The sequence below is a fragment of the Impatiens glandulifera genome, chromosome 6 (genome assembly GCF_907164915.1).
Source record: "Impatiens glandulifera chromosome 6, dImpGla2.1, whole genome shotgun sequence".
NCBI classification, from domain to species: domain Eukaryota; kingdom Viridiplantae; phylum Streptophyta; class Magnoliopsida; order Ericales; family Balsaminaceae; genus Impatiens; species Impatiens glandulifera.
The window spans coordinates 44507272-44525099 of NC_061867.1; the positions used below are offsets into that span (position 1 = coordinate 44507272).

At 31.2% G+C, this 17828-nt stretch overlaps 2 protein-coding genes across 4 annotated transcripts; one reads left to right on the plus strand and one right to left on the minus strand.

Annotated features, from left to right (window-relative positions):
- Positions 1-492: 492 nt before the first annotated feature.
- On the plus strand, positions 493-9453 carry LOC124942155 (polyadenylate-binding protein RBP47-like). Of its 3 annotated transcripts, none has more exons than XM_047482585.1 (6): positions 493-973; positions 1837-2314; positions 3685-3767; positions 3844-3974; positions 7894-7977; positions 9414-9453. In XM_047482585.1, the coding sequence occupies exons 1-6, from the start codon at positions 605-607 to the stop codon at positions 9436-9438; spliced, it is 1170 nt and encodes a 389-aa protein (XP_047338541.1). In that variant the 5' UTR covers positions 493-604; the 3' UTR covers positions 9439-9453. The 3 variants fall into 3 exon arrangements, with proteins under 3 accessions (XP_047338541.1, XP_047338543.1, XP_047338542.1); XM_047482587.1 differs by lacking the exon at positions 9414-9453 and adding an exon at positions 8741-9039 and having other exon boundaries at positions 494-973; XM_047482586.1 differs by lacking the exon at positions 9414-9453 and adding an exon at positions 8741-9039 and having other exon boundaries at positions 495-973; positions 7894-7985.
- A 1559-nt stretch (positions 9454-11012) lies between these two features.
- Positions 11013-14471, minus strand: LOC124941866 (G-type lectin S-receptor-like serine/threonine-protein kinase B120). The gene is made up of 5 exons (XM_047482227.1): positions 14185-14471; positions 13154-13364; positions 12807-13044; positions 12586-12736; positions 11013-11550 (listed from the first exon to the last, which is right to left on the minus strand). The coding sequence occupies exons 1-5, from the start codon at positions 14389-14391 to the stop codon at positions 11215-11217; spliced, it is 1143 nt and encodes a 380-aa protein (XP_047338183.1). The 5' UTR covers positions 14392-14471; the 3' UTR covers positions 11013-11214.
- Between the last annotated feature and the right edge of the window lie 3357 nt (positions 14472-17828).

The following is a 17828-nucleotide window of genomic DNA, read 5'->3' on the forward strand; positions in this document are numbered from 1 at the left end:
TATTATATATTTATGAAAATGCACGTGTTTGAAAAACTTATAAAAGAAAATGGTACAAAAGTTTTCAGAATTTTATTTTATTTATTTTTATTAATTACTCTTAACCATTGATAACACAAGTATATAAATAATGTTATATATTAACAACTTATTTTTTAAGAAACATAATGTATATAATGACATAACAAATAATAGTTTGATGTCAATTGTGATAATTTTCGCAATACTAATTCTTTACGTGTTTAATCGCGATAATTTTTACGTGATTTTACACCTCTTTAATTTACAAAATTGTTATATTATTTGAATTAGGGTAGGTAGTTGTGAAATCATCTTAAATTAAAAAAAAAAAACATAATTTAAAGAAATAATTAGGTAGATAATTAGTTTATTAATTTAATCTCCAAGTGAAATTGATTAGAAATTGTTCAAAATATTCCCCATTCAAAGGAGTCGGCTGAATAGATCTCCCCTTCCCTTTTCCAATACACCTCAGATCTCCAGACCGATCCCCAATCTCACTGAATTCTCTTCCAAGGTGAGGTTTTTTTGAACAAGAAGATATTCATTCATACCAGAAATAACTAATTTCCGAACTTCGAGGATGATGCAATCAACCAACGGTGCAGTTGATCTTAAACACCAGCCGCCGCCGCCGCCGCAGATGTACAACCATCAACCGCACCAAGTTCATCCTCAACAACACCTATGGATGCAGTATTATCAGCAACAATGGATGGCCATGCAGTACCCTGCTGCGGCCATGGTAATGCAGCAACAACAACTTTTGTACCCACAACAGCAACTTTACGTTCCTTATCATCATCTTCAGGCTTATCAACAACCTCAGTTTATGTCACAACCTCAGATTCTCTCATCTTCTGATGATGATAATAGGACGATCTGGGTAGGCGATCTTCAGCAATGGATGGACGAAACTTACCTCCATAGTTGTTTCTCTACCACCGGCGAGGTTACGTATTTTCCTTTGATTTCTTTAATCGTACCGTTGTTTGTCAATTGCAATCTTCTGACATTATCATCTCAATTTAGGACACAAATTATCGTATTTGCATGGTTTTTCTAGCTGCAACAATACATAAATGTCGGATCTTGAATCTTAATGTTTTGGATTTCAATTCGTCAAGGTTTTGAATCTCCCAGTTGACAAATTTGAAATGCATTCTAATGGGTCTTTCACAAATATCTATTTTATTGTGTTTAGTTATTTATGTTTTCTTTGTCTCAGATCATTTACATAATGTAATGCTAACAACTTGAATGTATGTTAATGTTAAATTATAATTCTGAATGAAAATGTCTTCAGACCTATACTGGAAAGAACACAAAACAATATTGTAGAAGCATTAACTACTAGATATGGCTCTATGAGTGAATTTTGTACTGGTTGATCTTCAATAATGTAGTTGGATAGACATTCTTCTACATATCAGGAGCGACATATGTTGGGCTGTTTTGGTATCAAACTTTTTTCATGTTCATCATGATATGGAGAAATCTACATTTGTATATATATTTCAAAAACCATAATGATCTGTAAAATGATTTGAATACCAAATGAACCAACACAACACTATAATTTGGATCATGATCAAAACAAAAATCTTATGCCAAATGAAAAAAATCAATTGCCGATTTTCTAATGAGATTGTGATGGTACAAAATACTAGTTTCCTAATAGTCTTGTTTGCTTCTAACTAGAATTTACTTTATATTTCAACTTTTCTTGTCCATGGATTTAATTTTACTTTTACTTTTTTTTTCTACTGATATGAGTAGTTGGCAGCTGACATAAAGTAAACACAAAATCTGCAGGTTTCATCTGTTAAGATTATTCGCAACAAGCATACTGGTCACTCAGAGAAGTATGGTTTTGTGGAATTAACTTCTCATGCAGCTGCTGAAAAGGTTTTGCAGAGCTTCAATGGCCTTCCAATGCCCAGATGTGATCAAATCTTTCGCTTAAACTGGGCAACTTTCAGCACTGGAGACAAACGCGGAGATGCCAGTTCTGATTTCTCTATATTTGTTGGAGATTTGGCTATAGATGTTAATGATGCATTACTGCTTGAAACTTTTTCTAGTCAGTATCCATCTGTTAAAGGTGCAAAAGTGGTGGTTGATACTAATACTGGGCGTTCAAAAGGTTATGGCTTTGTTAGGTTTGATGATGAGAATGAAAGGTCAAGGGCCATTAGTGAAATGAATGGCACATATTGTTCCAGTAGACAAATGCGAGTTGGTGTGGCAACCCCAAAGAGGCATCCAGGACAACAACAATATTTATCACAATGTATTACCTATTCCTCCTTTTTCTTCTATATTAAGTGTTGATTCTTTCTGCCTAAGAGACCAAAGGTCTCAAGTTCGATTTTCACTAAGAACACCTTGTTGGAAGTGTGGGGCCATGGCTGTGGGCGGTCATGCTAGTTCCCTTCAGGGAATAAACCTTCCCTGGTTTTCAAAAAAAAAAATTAAGTGAAATTCTTTCTATTCTGTTTGATTTGAAATATCCCAAAACTATTTTTGTTCAAGAGATCTTGGAAACACTTAGGCCTTGTTTGATGAAGGGTTATTTGAATAACCCCTTATCTCATCATCAATCACTTCATCGATCAAAATACCAAATTACCTTCAATTTATATTATATAACATTTAAAAATATTAGAAACAAAGGATACTCTGGTCATTTAACCCCGATAATTCACTTCTTCATCAAACAGGGTTTTTTCTTCCAACAAATCGGATTATTTTGAAAAAATACCTACATCAAACAAGCTCTTGTTTTTGTTTCTGTTTCTGGATTCGGTTTCAGTTACAGAGATGTTTAGAAACTAAATTTTGTGAGAGACAAATAAAAATATTTGTGTTTCTGTGTCTGGAAACAGATCCATGCATACAAAAACATAATAAGTGTTTTCAAATGGGTCACTTGATACTTCAGTCCAATAACACCTTCTGAAGTACACTAACATTTTTTTGTGTGGTTTACTGTAGTTAATTTCAACCAGTCATCCTGTAGTTCCAAACTGGTCTAATTTGCTATGTTTTGATGTGTATAATTGGAATTAGAATTAGAATTCTAATTCTAATTTTATAAGAATTGGAATTTAATTACAATTTAAGTCTTATGTTTGGAGAAACCATAGAATTGCAATTCCAAATTGGAAAGGATAAAATTGAAACTTAAAAGATCACATACATTCAATTCCACATGAATTATAATTCCAATTCCTTAGTTTAAGTCATCAAACAAAGAAATGATTTGAAATTGCACCCCAGTTCCAATTATAATTTTAATACCTTCTGAACCAAACATAGCCAAATGTCATTGGTAAATAGTTAAGAGTGATGGTATTACAGACAGCTGTTCTCTGTACTCCCAGTGTTCTGGAATATTACCTCTATGTTCATGTCATTCCTGTTTGTGTTTTCTATTGGTTCATATCTATACTTCCAACACCTTCTAGAAATTATACAGGTATCTACAACTTCCATGGTAAGAATGTTGAACTTTGTTGTATAATTATTTGACTAATGTCCTACTGCACCAAATTGGCTAATTTGATACTTTTTTCCTGCTTAATTCTTTCTATATGCTACCTCAATCTTGTTTATAATAGAAATCTTATTATTATTTTCTCGTTGTCCCTCTCAATATAGCCCTGGTATTAAATGGTGGATATGCACCTAATGCTGCATCACATCAAAATGTGCAGTCTGATAATGATTTAGTTAACACAACAGTAAGTCCACTTCCCACATCTAGTTAGTTAGTATCCATCATTCCAGTGTACTTTACTAACACATGTTTTCATTTAGATATTTGTTGGAGGGCTTGACTCTGACGTTACTGATGAAGATCTCAGGCAATCTTTCTCTCAATATGGGGAGATTGTTTCCATAAAGATTCCCTCTGGGATAGGGTGTGGATTCGTGCAATTTTCTAATAGGTGCTTCTTTATGACTTCTTTTGATTAAAGTTTGGCTGTAATTGTTCTTGTCTAATTGGTTAGTATAAATAAGTTTCTATTTATGATCCTGTTCACAAATAGTGAGCCTACTAGAAACACTTTTTTTTTATTTGTGTTTCTGTATCTGTAAACATTTCCAGATAAATAAACGTTTGGAAATAAAATTTAGTCACAAATACAAAAATTTCTGGAAACATTTTCAGATGTAGAAGCAAAAACAAAACTGTTCTTCTCCATGGGACCAAGTGATGTATATTGGATTGAAATGTCTTAGAGATTTAGAACTTGTTGATTATGGTTAGGATTTATTAATATTCTAATTAGGTTGATATAAATAAGTCTATTTATGATCCCATTCACGGATATTTAGTTATCTAGCATAGAACTACACATCTTTAGATAATGGTGTATTATAGAATTTTGTTGTGAATTCATTCCTTTGTGTAGAAATCATATGTTTGGATAGAAAACAATCTAAAACATAGGGTGAAATCCTTCTGAAGTTATGTATAGCCTTTTCAAGTGAACATGAATATTTATCCCTATTTACATGCATGTGGAGTCTTTTGGTTATGAGTCTATGACTTCTTTTGTCTGTTTGAGACATACAGTTGTATAGCCCTTATTAGGTCCATATTTCTTCAGTTCAGATGTGCATTAGTGTAGTAAATATTATTAACGTTATATAGATAGTTTTTTCTTTTGAGAAAACATTGTATAGATAGTTAAAGATAGTTAATTGATAGTAATTATGATAGTTAATAGTAGTTATGTTTTGTCTTATTTAAAACATTAGGATGTTAATTTATGGGTTGTTGAATAATGGATTGAACTTCTTCTGAAGGACTTCTTTGACTTCTCATGAAATTGATCATTGGAAGAAATAAGGGTGACAAATGAAAATCAACACCCTTAAACAATCTATTGATAATTTATAAAAAAATCTATTGATAATCTCGCCAAAAGACTCTTGGCTAGAATGTTCCAGCATGATCTACATTAATAACTTAATACACATATCATTAATGACACTGTTACAATAAGCTAGAAGAAGAGTTTAGTATCCCTCAAAATCAACGTCTAGGATAAAAGTACCACTTTCTCATTTTTTGCATTTGAATATCCCTATAGGGAATTCAAACAATCAATGGAACTTTTAAGAAATAAAATGTTTCATCTATTTATTCTTCACTTTTTTTTTTTTTTTTATATTTTGTGTGTTTTTCTTCTTCTTTTGGGCTGAATGGCCGATACTTTCGAGCTAACAAAGCCTTTACCCACAATAATCACCAAACCTTTTTCACTCCTAATTTGTGCAATTAATATGACATCTAGGGAGAGAGGGAAAATGAGTGCCTTATCTAGTGGTCCAAATCTGTAGACGAAGACCAAAATGCAAATACTGTTGTGGATGAAGATTAAGAAAATGACATTGAAACAAGTTGCCAAACTAACTCATAAGTGCGAGGAAAGTGCTATAATATCAATGATGTGTATCGAGAAGAAATGGAGATGAAAAGTGAAGAAAGACCCTTTAGGAAGGAGATGAGAAGTGAAGAAGTCCTTTAGAAGTTCAATCCATAATATCCATTATTCAACATATTAGAAATTAACACCCTAATGCTTTAAATAAGATAACACATAGTTGATATTAATTGTCTTAACCATTAACTACCTTTAGCTACCTATACAACATTAATAATATTTGCTATCCTAATACATGATCAACATTAATACATTAATACATGTATCATTACTCTCTCCATTTAGAAATCCCTCGTCTCTGTCACATACAAAACTGAAGATACCATACACTGACTTCCATTTTCCCATTTGGTAAGGGTTGATAACAAATAAGAGTTGTCATACTTACAAAAATATTTAGTTTCTCAGTTGCTACCTGTCATTAGTTATTTATATTATATAAGGTGCATGGGTTATTTAAGGGCTATATTCTATAAGGCCCACTAAGTAGAGTTAGTATATAAGATAGAGAATAGTTATGGTAGATTATTGTGTTGAAATTGTAAGCTGAAAGACAAATATTCGGCTATGGAGGATTGTCTCCAAGCTTCTCATTTAAAGGCTTAGGCCATTCATTTCCCATCTCTTCTTGTATCTGTTGTCCCATCCCCTTTTACTTGTTACACTACCTCAAATCAAAGATCACACTTTACAACAAGTGAATGAACAGAGTAGAACACCATTTCATCTTTGGAAGGGTGGACGTGTAATATTAATTTAACCTCAAAATGAGAATCAATTACGACATGTGATAAAAAAAAAAGCCTCATAGGAGATTAATCCATTTCTAGCATGATCATTATCGTCGATTGCACTTCGGGTTTGTGGAATGAGATGTTGTATTTACAAATATATTATAGTCAACTTATAGAAAGTTCCATAATCAACTTATGGAATGTGAGCAAATAAAGACAATAGCAAATACGGAAATTACATGTTTCCTTATATTTTCACTAACTCTCAAGTTGGGTAGTACATTCCCATCTTGCCACATAGTTCATCAAAATTAATTCTTGCTATGGCCTTTGTAAGTATTGTCCGCAATTTTCTTGCATGATTGAGCATATGAAAGCTCCACAGATCCTTTTGAAATATTTGTTTCAAATGAAGTGTCAATTTTGTGTGTTCGCATGTCATGATGAACATGATTCTTGGCAATTATCTATCCCAAAATAGCTTGACAAATTTATGCGTATTCATATTCCTTCACAAATTCCAACTGCAATGTCTATAAGCTCACTTTGGCTATATATCGGGCCATCACACATTGTTTCTTACGTTCCAAATTACCTCAAACATGTGTACAATATCCGGAGGTTGCGGTGGGTAGTATTTAGAGCCCAGTCTGAATCAGTGAACATTTTGATTCCTCGTTCTTCTGAAATAACAACCCTTTACGTGTGACTATTTGAGTCTATATAGTGACTTGTGAAACTTGCTAGCTTTATTACAAGGGAATTTTGTGCCATGTCTTGATGAGACTGTCATGTACCATTAAGGAATGTGTTTATGGCATTCCTTAAAGAACAAAATTATATTAGTGTTGAGTTTCACAAAGGCGCAAACGTTTATTGATAGCCAATACCACATGATTGATATTATAACAAACTCTTAGCATTAGTGGTGGAATGTCTTGTTACTCTTATCTTTCGTTCTAAAATGTTAAATTTTGTTATTGTTATTATTTAGTTAATCCCATTGTTTAAATTTAGTTATTTTTATTAAGCTTGATGTTAGATAATAGATACATAGGATCTCTAATGGATACATAGATCTCTTTAATAAATTTTGTTGTTGGTAAAATGTTTTTCACTGTATAATTTTCCTTGCTAACGATTAAAACTACCAACCAATTGAACCGGCCAATAAACCACAAACAAATTGTTTGGGATTTAGGAAAAACGATGCAATGGTTTGAATGTGCAATTTGATGAAAATTTAACTGCTTATGCCGCTAAACTTAGCAGTTACCTATTCAATTTAGACATCAAATTTACTCCATATTAAATCATATCAACTATGAACTTTATTAAACCATCATGCACCAACATTTGTAGAGCAACCAAAAATGGCCTTGATCTTCATTTGTTATTCAACATTCTACATTCTATATCCATAACATAGGGTTCTGTTTGTAATTTTCTTCCACCAGATCCCATCAATGTTTGGTAAGAAAGAGATGATTTTTTTTTAGCATGTTACTGAAAAGGAGGCTAATGTTATCTTCGTTTCCTTTTAACAATTGATTTGGAATGTTGTTATTTTCCTATTCATCTATATATGTCAGCCCTTGTGATTGGGAACTTTTTAATTTCCCTCAAAATGCCTTCTTTCTCCATGATGTTGATTTTTTTTTTTATCTTGAATCTTGCAGAAGCAATGCTGAGGATGCAATCCAAACCCTTAATGGGACTGTTATTGGAAGGCAAACTGTTCGGCTTTCCTGGGGCCGTAGTCGGTAAGCAGGTAGATTTCATATTGTTTATAGAACTGGATATTTGAGTTATCTGAACGAATACTTGGAGCTTGTTTGATGTAGGGTTTATTAGAAAAACTTGCTGGATGAAAAAGTGAATTATTTAGGCTAAATGACTAAAATATTCTTTGTATTTAATATTTTAAAGAGTTAAGAAAAAAATAAAGTAATGGTAATAGTATTTTAGTTGAATGATTTAATTGATGAATTTATAAGGGGTTAACTCTTCATCAAACAAGGTCTTGGTGTATTAATAGTATAGGATTTGTTAGAATATGTTAAATATTTCCTGCCATGAGTTCTAGGGGCCATTTGTTTGTTAGTGCTGGCTTATTATTATTATTTTTTATACATGAAAAGTTCAATTTGCTTCCTGATCAGCATCAAAAGCTACTTTTTCTTCCTCAATTTTCATAAATAAAGATTTTACAAAGGAAAAATATTTTAGTTGATTGAGATTAAGGAGCTGCAAAAATTATATGGAGATGATTTAAGAACTTAATGGAGTTAAACAGTAAGTAATTTGAGCCATTTTTAAATTAAATGAAGAGCAAAACATGATTGACACAAGTTGAGGAAGCAAAACGCATTTTTATGCAATTTCAGGAAGCAAAATGTACTCTATGCTTTTTTTTAAGCGCCATTCTCGACACCCCAAAAAAAAATATGATATCATGATTGGTCTTCATTGATTTTTTTTCCATTCAGTTCCTTTTCATTGATTTTTTTTCTTTTGCGGTTGCAGTTGAGAAATTGACAATAATCTAAAGAGTGGTCCATCCTCGAAAGATTAAGATTATTATTGAGGCCATGTTATAGCTGATGAAGAATTTATTCAAATGATATTGTTAGTACTTGTGATCCGAACTATTTCGGAGAGTTCGTAGATTCTATATAGTCTATGAGACTGAATATTTTGTGTGTTGGATGTTATAATTTGTCCTTTTATTCTTTCAAAAGAGAAGACCTGAAATTTTGTAGCTTAAATAGATTTTGATACTTGAATTCTTTTTCCTTTATAGGATTATTATGATTCCTTTTGAATTTATAGCTTAATGCTACTATCAATTCTTTTATTTTCACTAATATTATTACCTTTTTCTACTGTAAATTTATTTGCCAAATATTCTATAGAAAAAGTAGTAGGTAGATGTTCACTGCTTTTCTGTGGGTATTAAAGTTTTATCAACTTTGATTAAATGTTCTTTTTGTTTCTTCAACATGTGAGCTGGTTCTTGATATAACCATGATTTGCTCAAGTGTCAAGGTGTTTGTGATTAGATCACAACATATAATGAGATGCTTCTTAGATTCTATTATTCTGTAATTCGAGGCTAGGTTTAATTACAATTAAAGTTATCCTAACATGATATCACAATATTAGAAGATTTTGTAATTCAATTGATTGGAAGGATTAGGAAAGTGTTGATTGGCGTTGAGTAAACTCGAGGACTTAAGCTATTAGAATTCAATTCTGATTTTAGTGGAGCTTCGCCTGTTGACCATTGAGAAATCGGTATCTGAATTGAAGAAGAGGATGATTGGATAAGAAGACAAATCGGATCGTCATAGTATAGAAGCAGTTAGCAGGAATCGCAAAGCTGCGATTTGAGAACGAGTGACCATGATTCGAGCGATTGTGATTATTTGGCAATAGCCACAACCAGATAGTCACGACGAAATAGACTACAAACGTCGACGAAAATTACTATCAGAATCGCGACTGCAAGCCAGAAAATGATTTTTGATTTGGAATCATTGTGACTGTTGAAGTGCAGAAGCTTAAATGAGTTAAGCTTCTCTAAAATCAGGTTAGACATTGCGATTTAATCATTCTGAAGGAAGTTGTAGGAGATTAAATCAACATAAACATAATAATTAGGCTTGTTGATATTTGAAATCTTGTTGGAGAAGTGATGTTGAGCCTTAAGTGAATTATTATTTTGTTTGTTGTTGGTTGCTAAAGTGGTCAGCAATCATAAGTTATGTGGATTCATTGCTTAATTAAAAGAGAGAACATAAATGTCTGTTTCATTAGTACTTTATGATCTAGCTCTGTTTGGTTTATTGCTTTGAATAAGAAGATCAATATTGGAGTGCAAACTATTCAATAGCTCAACTTTGCAAAAATGATTGAACTCAAAATAAAAATAAAACGAGCTAATTAAGTTAAGTTTGGAGATGTATTTGCTGAAAATGGGCTAAAGGAGATACATTTGGAGATGCAATTACAACTCAAAGAAAATGATAAATGTTCCAGGAAAGTAACAAAATATTCAGAAAATGCAAGGCAGAAAAAGATTATGCAATTAAAGGGAACATTGAAAATAAAGTTTGCAAACGGTGAATGAAAGATTTAGAGAAAACATGTCAAAATACTTTGAAAGATTGAAGGAATCAAGTCGAGTTTCGAATCTGTAAAAAATGGTAACTGTGAATTCAAAAGTGATAATATAACCCCTAGAATAAGGTTATAACCCTGGTAGACTTAATCAAGGTGAACAGTTATATTTAAATCCAGCCCAATAAATAATTCTCGATAAGTCAAAATGGTGGACAGTTACATGTTAACGAGATAATTGTTGTTACAAAAAACGTAATGTAAAAGGGATCTATAGAGGCATACTAGACATTTTCCAAAAATTCTATCAAGGTTAACTTCTCTGTTCTTCCTTGATAGTTCATTTTTACCTCACCCACCTAATATTTTTGAAGTTTAGTTAGTAAGGTATCGTGACGGTCCTTTTCAATAGGTTTATGATGATTAATTCCGTTATGTTTGAATATGTTTGGTAACACTTTGGACACTCGTATTTTTGTCGTTTAACTTAAACAACTCTCATTTATGATTTTTTTCACAAGGTTTATGATGTCACAACCATAGTTAAATTGAGTAAAAAGGTTCATGATGTAAATAGGATTTTAGAAAAATAAAATAAAATATTCCTGATTAGGAGCTTCATGATGTTGCACAACAAGTTACTTTAATGTAATAATAATTCGCAAGAGCATATTTCTCAATCCAAATAATACAAAAAATGCTAAACTCAACTAACTATTAAAAATAATTGAAACTTACAAGTTACACCTACACATTTATATACTCACATGTAATGACCATATATAGTCTCAAGCCATATATAAACAAAAAAACACTTTTGATTAAGAAAATTTAGAGTATTGTGGAAACTCTCCCTAAGAAGTGAGTTCATCGTCTGTCTATCTACCTTCATCCATAGACGAATAAGATATGGAATTCCTCGAGAATTCGTCAGTTAAACTACTAGCCAAAGAGGCTTTAGTGAAGGCAGAGGTTGAAGTTGTTGTTAATCGTCCAGCACGGCCTTGGATGGCAGGCTTTCCTGGGCGGGCCAAAGTAAATGAATCACTTGCTAGCATGAGATGAACTGAATTCATATCGGGTCTTTCAGCTACGCTTGCTTGACAACACAACAGACCTAGCTGGACTAACATTGCTGCCTCTTCTGGATTGTATCCGGATAGGCTAGAATCAAGTAATTCCAATGAATTGCCTCCTTGAAATAACTGCCATGCCTGGTTTATATAAAATGTAGAGTTCAATGTAATTAATTCTTTCTACATAAAAACAACTTTAGAACGTTTAACACTCACTTGACTTCCCACTTTAATCTATATTATCAAGGGGATGTAGAACAACATAAAAGCAGGGGCTTTTTCCTGGTTTTCTTTTCTATTCTCCATTTAGTATTTCTCAAACCGCAAATTTCAGACATTTTCTAAGTGGGAAATGTTCAAGTTCTGTGCCAAAACTGAAATCATCAAGGATTTTTCCTGGTTTTCTTTTCTCTTCACCATTTACCAATTCTCAGCCGCAAATTTCAGAAGAAAGAAAAATATGCTTCTACCAAAGCAAGCAAAGATTGAAAAAGTCTAAAGCCATTGAATTTTAGTTATGCAAAAGCTGTTGGTTTGAGTGGAAAAGGTAATAAGAATAATTGTAGAAAATAAAATAAGATAGAAAAGATGTTTGACTATTACAGACACTAATCTAAAACGATTGAAAAGCAGGTAAGATAATGAACACAAAATTTAACAAGGTTAAGCCAACAATGCCTACATGGAGTCGTTCATTCTACATATTTACATAAAGTCATAATGACATAAATACCCCAACCCACTAACAATAAAGTGAATAAACCCTAATTTCTCTGTGTGTAAAGAGTTATATCTAACAAAAATAACAAATATGTCGAAAAGGGTATTTTATTCACCTTTTCCACCACAAACTTATACAAAGCAAACTCTATACAGAAAAAAGACATAAACCAGTCAGTATGAGGTAGAATTAGTCCTTGTCTTCAATCTTCTGACTATTCCACTAAAGTTATTAGGAAAATGAAACCAAAAGCAACAAACAATTGATTATGGCCCATTCGAAAACACTTGTAATTTTAGTTTTTGCATAAGAATGCAGATGAGAAACAACCAATAATTTGTTTCTAGATCCACAAATTTGTATCCAGGTATTTCCAAATAGGGCATGTGTAGGTGTTGAGAGAAATAGCTCATGAGATCTATTATTATTATTATACAATAATGGGGACTTACATAGCTTAAAAGATCAGATTTCTCTGCACCAAGCTGCCCTACAAAATTCTTTCGTCCACTTACAATCTCCAATACTAGTATTCCAAAACTAAAGACATCAATCTTCACCGACAAATATCCACGCATTGCATACTCAGGAGCCATGTAACCACTGAAATATTATTACAAGAGAACTTGAGATAAATGGTTTAGATGTGAAGTAAAAAAAGAAAATCACTCACTGAGTTCCGGAAATCTTAAATGTCTGAAAATGAGTATCTTCCCCGGGAAAAAGTCTGGCCAAGCCAAAATCGGATATTTTTGGGTTCAACTGCTCATCTAGCAGGATATTACTAGCTTTAATATCTCTATGAATAATCCTTTCAGGAGCTCCTTCATGTAGATATAACAGACCTCTTGTTATACCAATGACTATTTGAACTCGTTTCGACCAATCCAATGATGTGGATTTCATTTTATCTGAAGAAAACAACAATTCCCATTGTTAAAATCAAAAAAGAAATTAAGAAATAAAAACCATCATAAAAGATAAAATCCATCATAAAAACTTCCAACACTCATTAATTACCGAATAGAAAGCAGTCAAGACTCTTGTTGGGGAGATATTCATAGACTAGCATCTTCTCAGGTCCTTCTATACAACATCCTAGCAATGTGACAAGATTCTTGTGCTGAATCCTTAGCAATAGTCTAACCTCATTCTTGAACTCTTTCAAGCCTTGTCTTGAATTCATTGACAGCTTCTTCACAGCCACTCCTTGTCCATTTGGCATTAAACCCTGTATGTATTCAACCATAACAACGATATATATATATATTGTTATTAGCTTCTCTTATATATTACATTCTATTATGTGATGAACTATAATCATGCAATGAGCTAACTAAAATATACAGAACAGAATCATCTGTTTTGTAATCACATTTTATGATCTGGGTCATGATCCGAAAAAATTTAGTTTCGAAAGTAAAAACTCACAATAATCTTGATCATAATGAAGAAAATTATTTGTATATGAAGTTAAAAGTAAAGTAGAATATGGATCAAGATCTGTAAAATAATTTGGATCGTGATCTAGAAAACAAACTTACACCAAACTTAACAAAAAGTTCACTTTCAATTATAACTTTAGAAATTTTCCAATGAGACATGTATCCATGTCTCTTTAGAAACTGATATTTTGCCATACTAACGATTCCATTGAAAAATCGTTCAAAGTTACAATGAAAGTGATTTTTGTCTTTTGGTATAAGATTCATTTATATATCATGATCCATAAATTAAGATTCTTTTATGTGGAGACTCGTAGCTCAATGGTAAAGCACAAAAACGGTTCGAGTCTTCGCAACCAGATCATTTACATTAAAATAAAAGATTCAAATTCTTTTATGTCAAGATTCATAAGTTATTTTTTTGTCATGATCCATATTATTTTATAGATGATTGTGAATTTTGACAAAATATAGAAAGCAAAAGATATTGACTATGATCAATTTCTTCTATTATGATTAGAACTCTATAATAGAAATTGTAAAAAATAACAACCCAATTGGAAGTTAAAGATACTCACAGTTTTAGCTTAAGAATGGAAGACATACCTTGTACACGGAACCAAAACCACCGTGTCCAAGCAGATTCAAATCAGAGAAAAAGTTGGTTGCAATTTGCAAAGCCCTCAACTGGAAGAATAACTCGCCGCCGCCGCCGTCGTCCACACAGACCTCTTTAACTCTGCCGTCGCCGCCGCAGCAACCCTTTAGCGACGCCTTCAAGCGGAGGCAAAAATGGAACGGAAATTCGCCCATGAGGTCATCAAGAAGAACCCCCCTTGGCTCTCGGAATTGAACTTTTATTGACTTGGTATGTCTTTGATGAACTGTAAACGAGTGAATATTTTCATTAAACAGTTAGAAGACTTTGTCTATATATAATATCATTTTCATCTTGAGCAATTCATTTAAATTTCTTTGAAAAAACATGTTAAAATTATTAGTCAAAAACTTATTTTTATATTTTTTTTAATATCAAGTCAAATTCTAAGTCTAGCATCTTATTTCTTCAAATTTTAAATATTTGAAAAATATGGATATAAAAAATTTGCATGGGTGCTTTTTCTTTCTATCTCAAAACAATTTTTAATTTGCCTCTTCGATGATTGTTTAGTATTGCTTTGTATTTTTTATCACTCAGATTTGAGTTGGTATTGTGTTTTGTTTGGTTCGACATTTTATTTAACTGGATCAGATTTTATTTCTCAATTTTTTTATTTTTTGAATAATACTCTTAATTTTTAATGGGTCATTTGTTGCTCATACCTTTCGATTGTTGTTGATGTTTTCTTGAGTATGTGTTTGTCCATTTCTTAGTAGCAAATGAGACAAAATAATTAGATTTTGAGTTTTTTTTCATATTTTTAATAATGAGTTATTAGAACTGACATTGAATATAGAGAATCTCCTTATAAATATCCTCCAATGATTTGTACGAGTTTCTTATTATTTTGGTCATATATATGTAGATGATCAATTATCATTTTGCAGAATATTTTATAATATAACTTATCAACCATCGGTTAAGGATAATTTCAACTACCGCTCATAATATTTTGTAGAGATTATTCTAACGTCATTTTATTGGTTCATTTGACTTGTTTTACTTTAATCCTCGTTGTTTATGAATTCAATTGAGTTCGTTCTTGAAGTAACCATCAACAAATTGCATTATTTTTAGATTTTTCTATTGAGAAATTTAATTTTATAAATTGTTCTTACAATTTAATATTTAGATGTTATTTACTCATTAATTCATTATAGGTAACTTGAGAATTATTTTTTTATGAAAAAATATATATGTATATGTCTCATAGACAATACCTAATTTTTAAATTTTTTTCTAAACATGTCTAGAGAATGTGAAAAGTCATTTTGTTATTGACTCCTCCGAGGTTTTTTTTTAGCATTGGAGGGTGTTTCATTTTTCTTTTCATCCCTTAGATTTCAGTTGGTGTTGTATTTTGTTCGATACGGTATATTGTTTAACTAAATTGAATTTGTCGTCCTAAATTTTATAATCCGAATAATATTCCTAATTTTTAGTGGATCGTTTGTTACTCGTATGTTAGTTTTTTTTTTGGTGATTTTATCACAAGTCTATGCGTATCTATTTCTTAACAACAACTTAGATGTATAAGTTAGATTGGAACACATATTTCATTTAGAGACACTCTTATATGTATCATTCGTTGATTTGTATGCGTTTTTTATTATTTTGATCATATATATAGATGATCAATTATTACTTGTCAGAACTTTTTTTCAAAGTTACTTATCAACTCACGGGTAATGACAAATTTCATTACTACTCAGAATATTTGATAGAAAATGTTTTTAATACCGTATTATTGGTTTGTTCGACTTACTCCACTTTAAGGTGTAAGAAAACTGACTAAACCGTTCAAATCGGACCGAAACTGTTCAAACCAAACAGAATATCAAACCGAACCATCTAAACCGAGTTCAAATCAGTTCTGATTTGACTAAACCGAATTATACGGTTCGGTTGGTCGGTTTGTGGTATCATAATCCGTCGGTTTATCGACCGAACCGAATATACTGATTTTGTACGATTACGTTATTCCTTCTTCACTATTCAATGTCAGTCTGCCTAGTCTTTTCCGCTGACCGTTGCAACCTGCCAGCTCAACTGCTTAAGCTGGCTTTTTTTTTTTTTTTTTTTACAATTATACCATTTTTTTCATTGATTTAATAATTAATTATTTCTCTCACTAATTTCAAAAAAAGCTTTGTATTAAAAATGGCTGAATTCAGCATTCATCTTCAACGTTACAACGTTACAGTATTATAATGTTAATCACTATTCACACATTTTCAGGATTACTGAAAATTGATTTGCTGTAGTATGATGGCTTGAAAATTGTAGATGAGTGGATTTGATTTTGAATTGTTCAATACCATATATTTATGTAATTCTTAATAGATTTTGAGACTTTAAGTCATTATTTTGAAGATTTTATAGTCTAGTAACAAATTTTAAGTAATCTTTTTATAACTATTTATGTAGATTTGATAATTGTGTTTTTAAACTGAATAAACCGATTAAACCGACCAAACCAATTTTCAAATGGCTTAAACCGACTAAACCAACGGTTTCAAATTTAGCAAACTGACCTCAACGGTTTGGATATGCATTTCGGTCAATAAACCGACCAAACCGAACCGCTTACACCCTTACTCTACTTCTTTACTAATCATTATAGAATTCAAGAAATCACCCGTAAAAAATTTCAAAATTGTTGGAACACTCACTTCAAGTTAAGTGAAAATCGAACTAATAATATCTACATTTTTAGGAATCATTCTAATAATTTGAACTAACTTATTGTGTTAAAAAATTATACATTAATTTTATATGTATTTAGAAACTAATTTTTTAAAGAGAAATGATTGAGAGAGAGAATTTGAGAAAGATAATGACTTGAGGCAACATGATTAGTCGAAAAAATAATAAAATTTCTCTCTTATTTCTCTTATCTCTCTTCACTCCTATCATTTTTCCAAACAAGTGAGTGATATAGTGACATATCTCTAGTCATCTCTCTAAAATTCTCTCATTCATCATTCTCTTCCTCATTCACTCTCTCAAATTCTCTCATCCTTTAACTATTTTTTTTAAATGAAACTCATTATCCTAATAACTCTTTATTCAAATTTTAATTTTTTTAAATTTGTCATACTATCCAATGTCTAGTTGTTTTAAATTTTTAAATATTATTTTTGTATTATTTATAAATTAATATTTTATATTTAATTTTTTATTTGAATGAATGAGAAAACTTCTTTGTAAAATAAATAATAATAAATTAATTACTTCAAAAATAAATAAAAAAAATAATTATTTTGAAATAACTGACGGTAGTATGATTATTTTTAATTGATGGACAATTGGGTAGATATTTAATTAATATATGGTTGACTAATAAGTTATTAACCAATAATTCAATTTTAGACAACTTTGAGCTCGTTTGATGAACTGGTTTTTTGGGTTTTTCCAGGATTTTATCCTAAAACCCAAACATCCTTTCATCCATCATTTCAACTATCTAATCAATCATTTTATATATATAAATACCAAAATTACCCTTTATTTAATTATATAAAATTAATTTATATTTAAAACTAAAGGATATTTTTGACTTTTTAACTTTAAAAACTAGTTTTTTTTA

Bases quoted from the DNA above. Each gene is read 5' to 3' on its own strand.
- LOC124942155 (XM_047482585.1), top strand. From the start codon at position 605: ATGATGCAATCAACCAACGGTGCAGTTGATCTTAAACACCAGCCGCCG. The intron at 974-1,836 runs GTTACGTATTTT...CAAAATCTGCAG, and splicing joins GTTTCTCTACCACCGGCGAG to GTTTCATCTGTTAAGATTAT. The intron at 3,768-3,843 runs GTAAGTCCACTT...GTTTTCATTTAG, and splicing joins ATGATTTAGTTAACACAACA to ATATTTGTTGGAGGGCTTGA.
- LOC124941866 (XM_047482227.1), bottom strand. From the start codon at position 14,391: ATGGGCGAATTTCCGTTCCATTTTTGCCTCCGCTTGAAGGCGTCGCTA. The intron at 13,365-14,184 runs GTATGTCTTCCA...GAATACATACAG, and splicing joins GTTTTGGTTCCGTGTACAAG to GGTTTAATGCCAAATGGACA. The intron at 11,551-12,585 runs GTAAGTCCCCAT...TATATAAACCAG, and splicing joins AATCTGATCTTTTAAGCTAT to GCATGGCAGTTATTTCAAGG.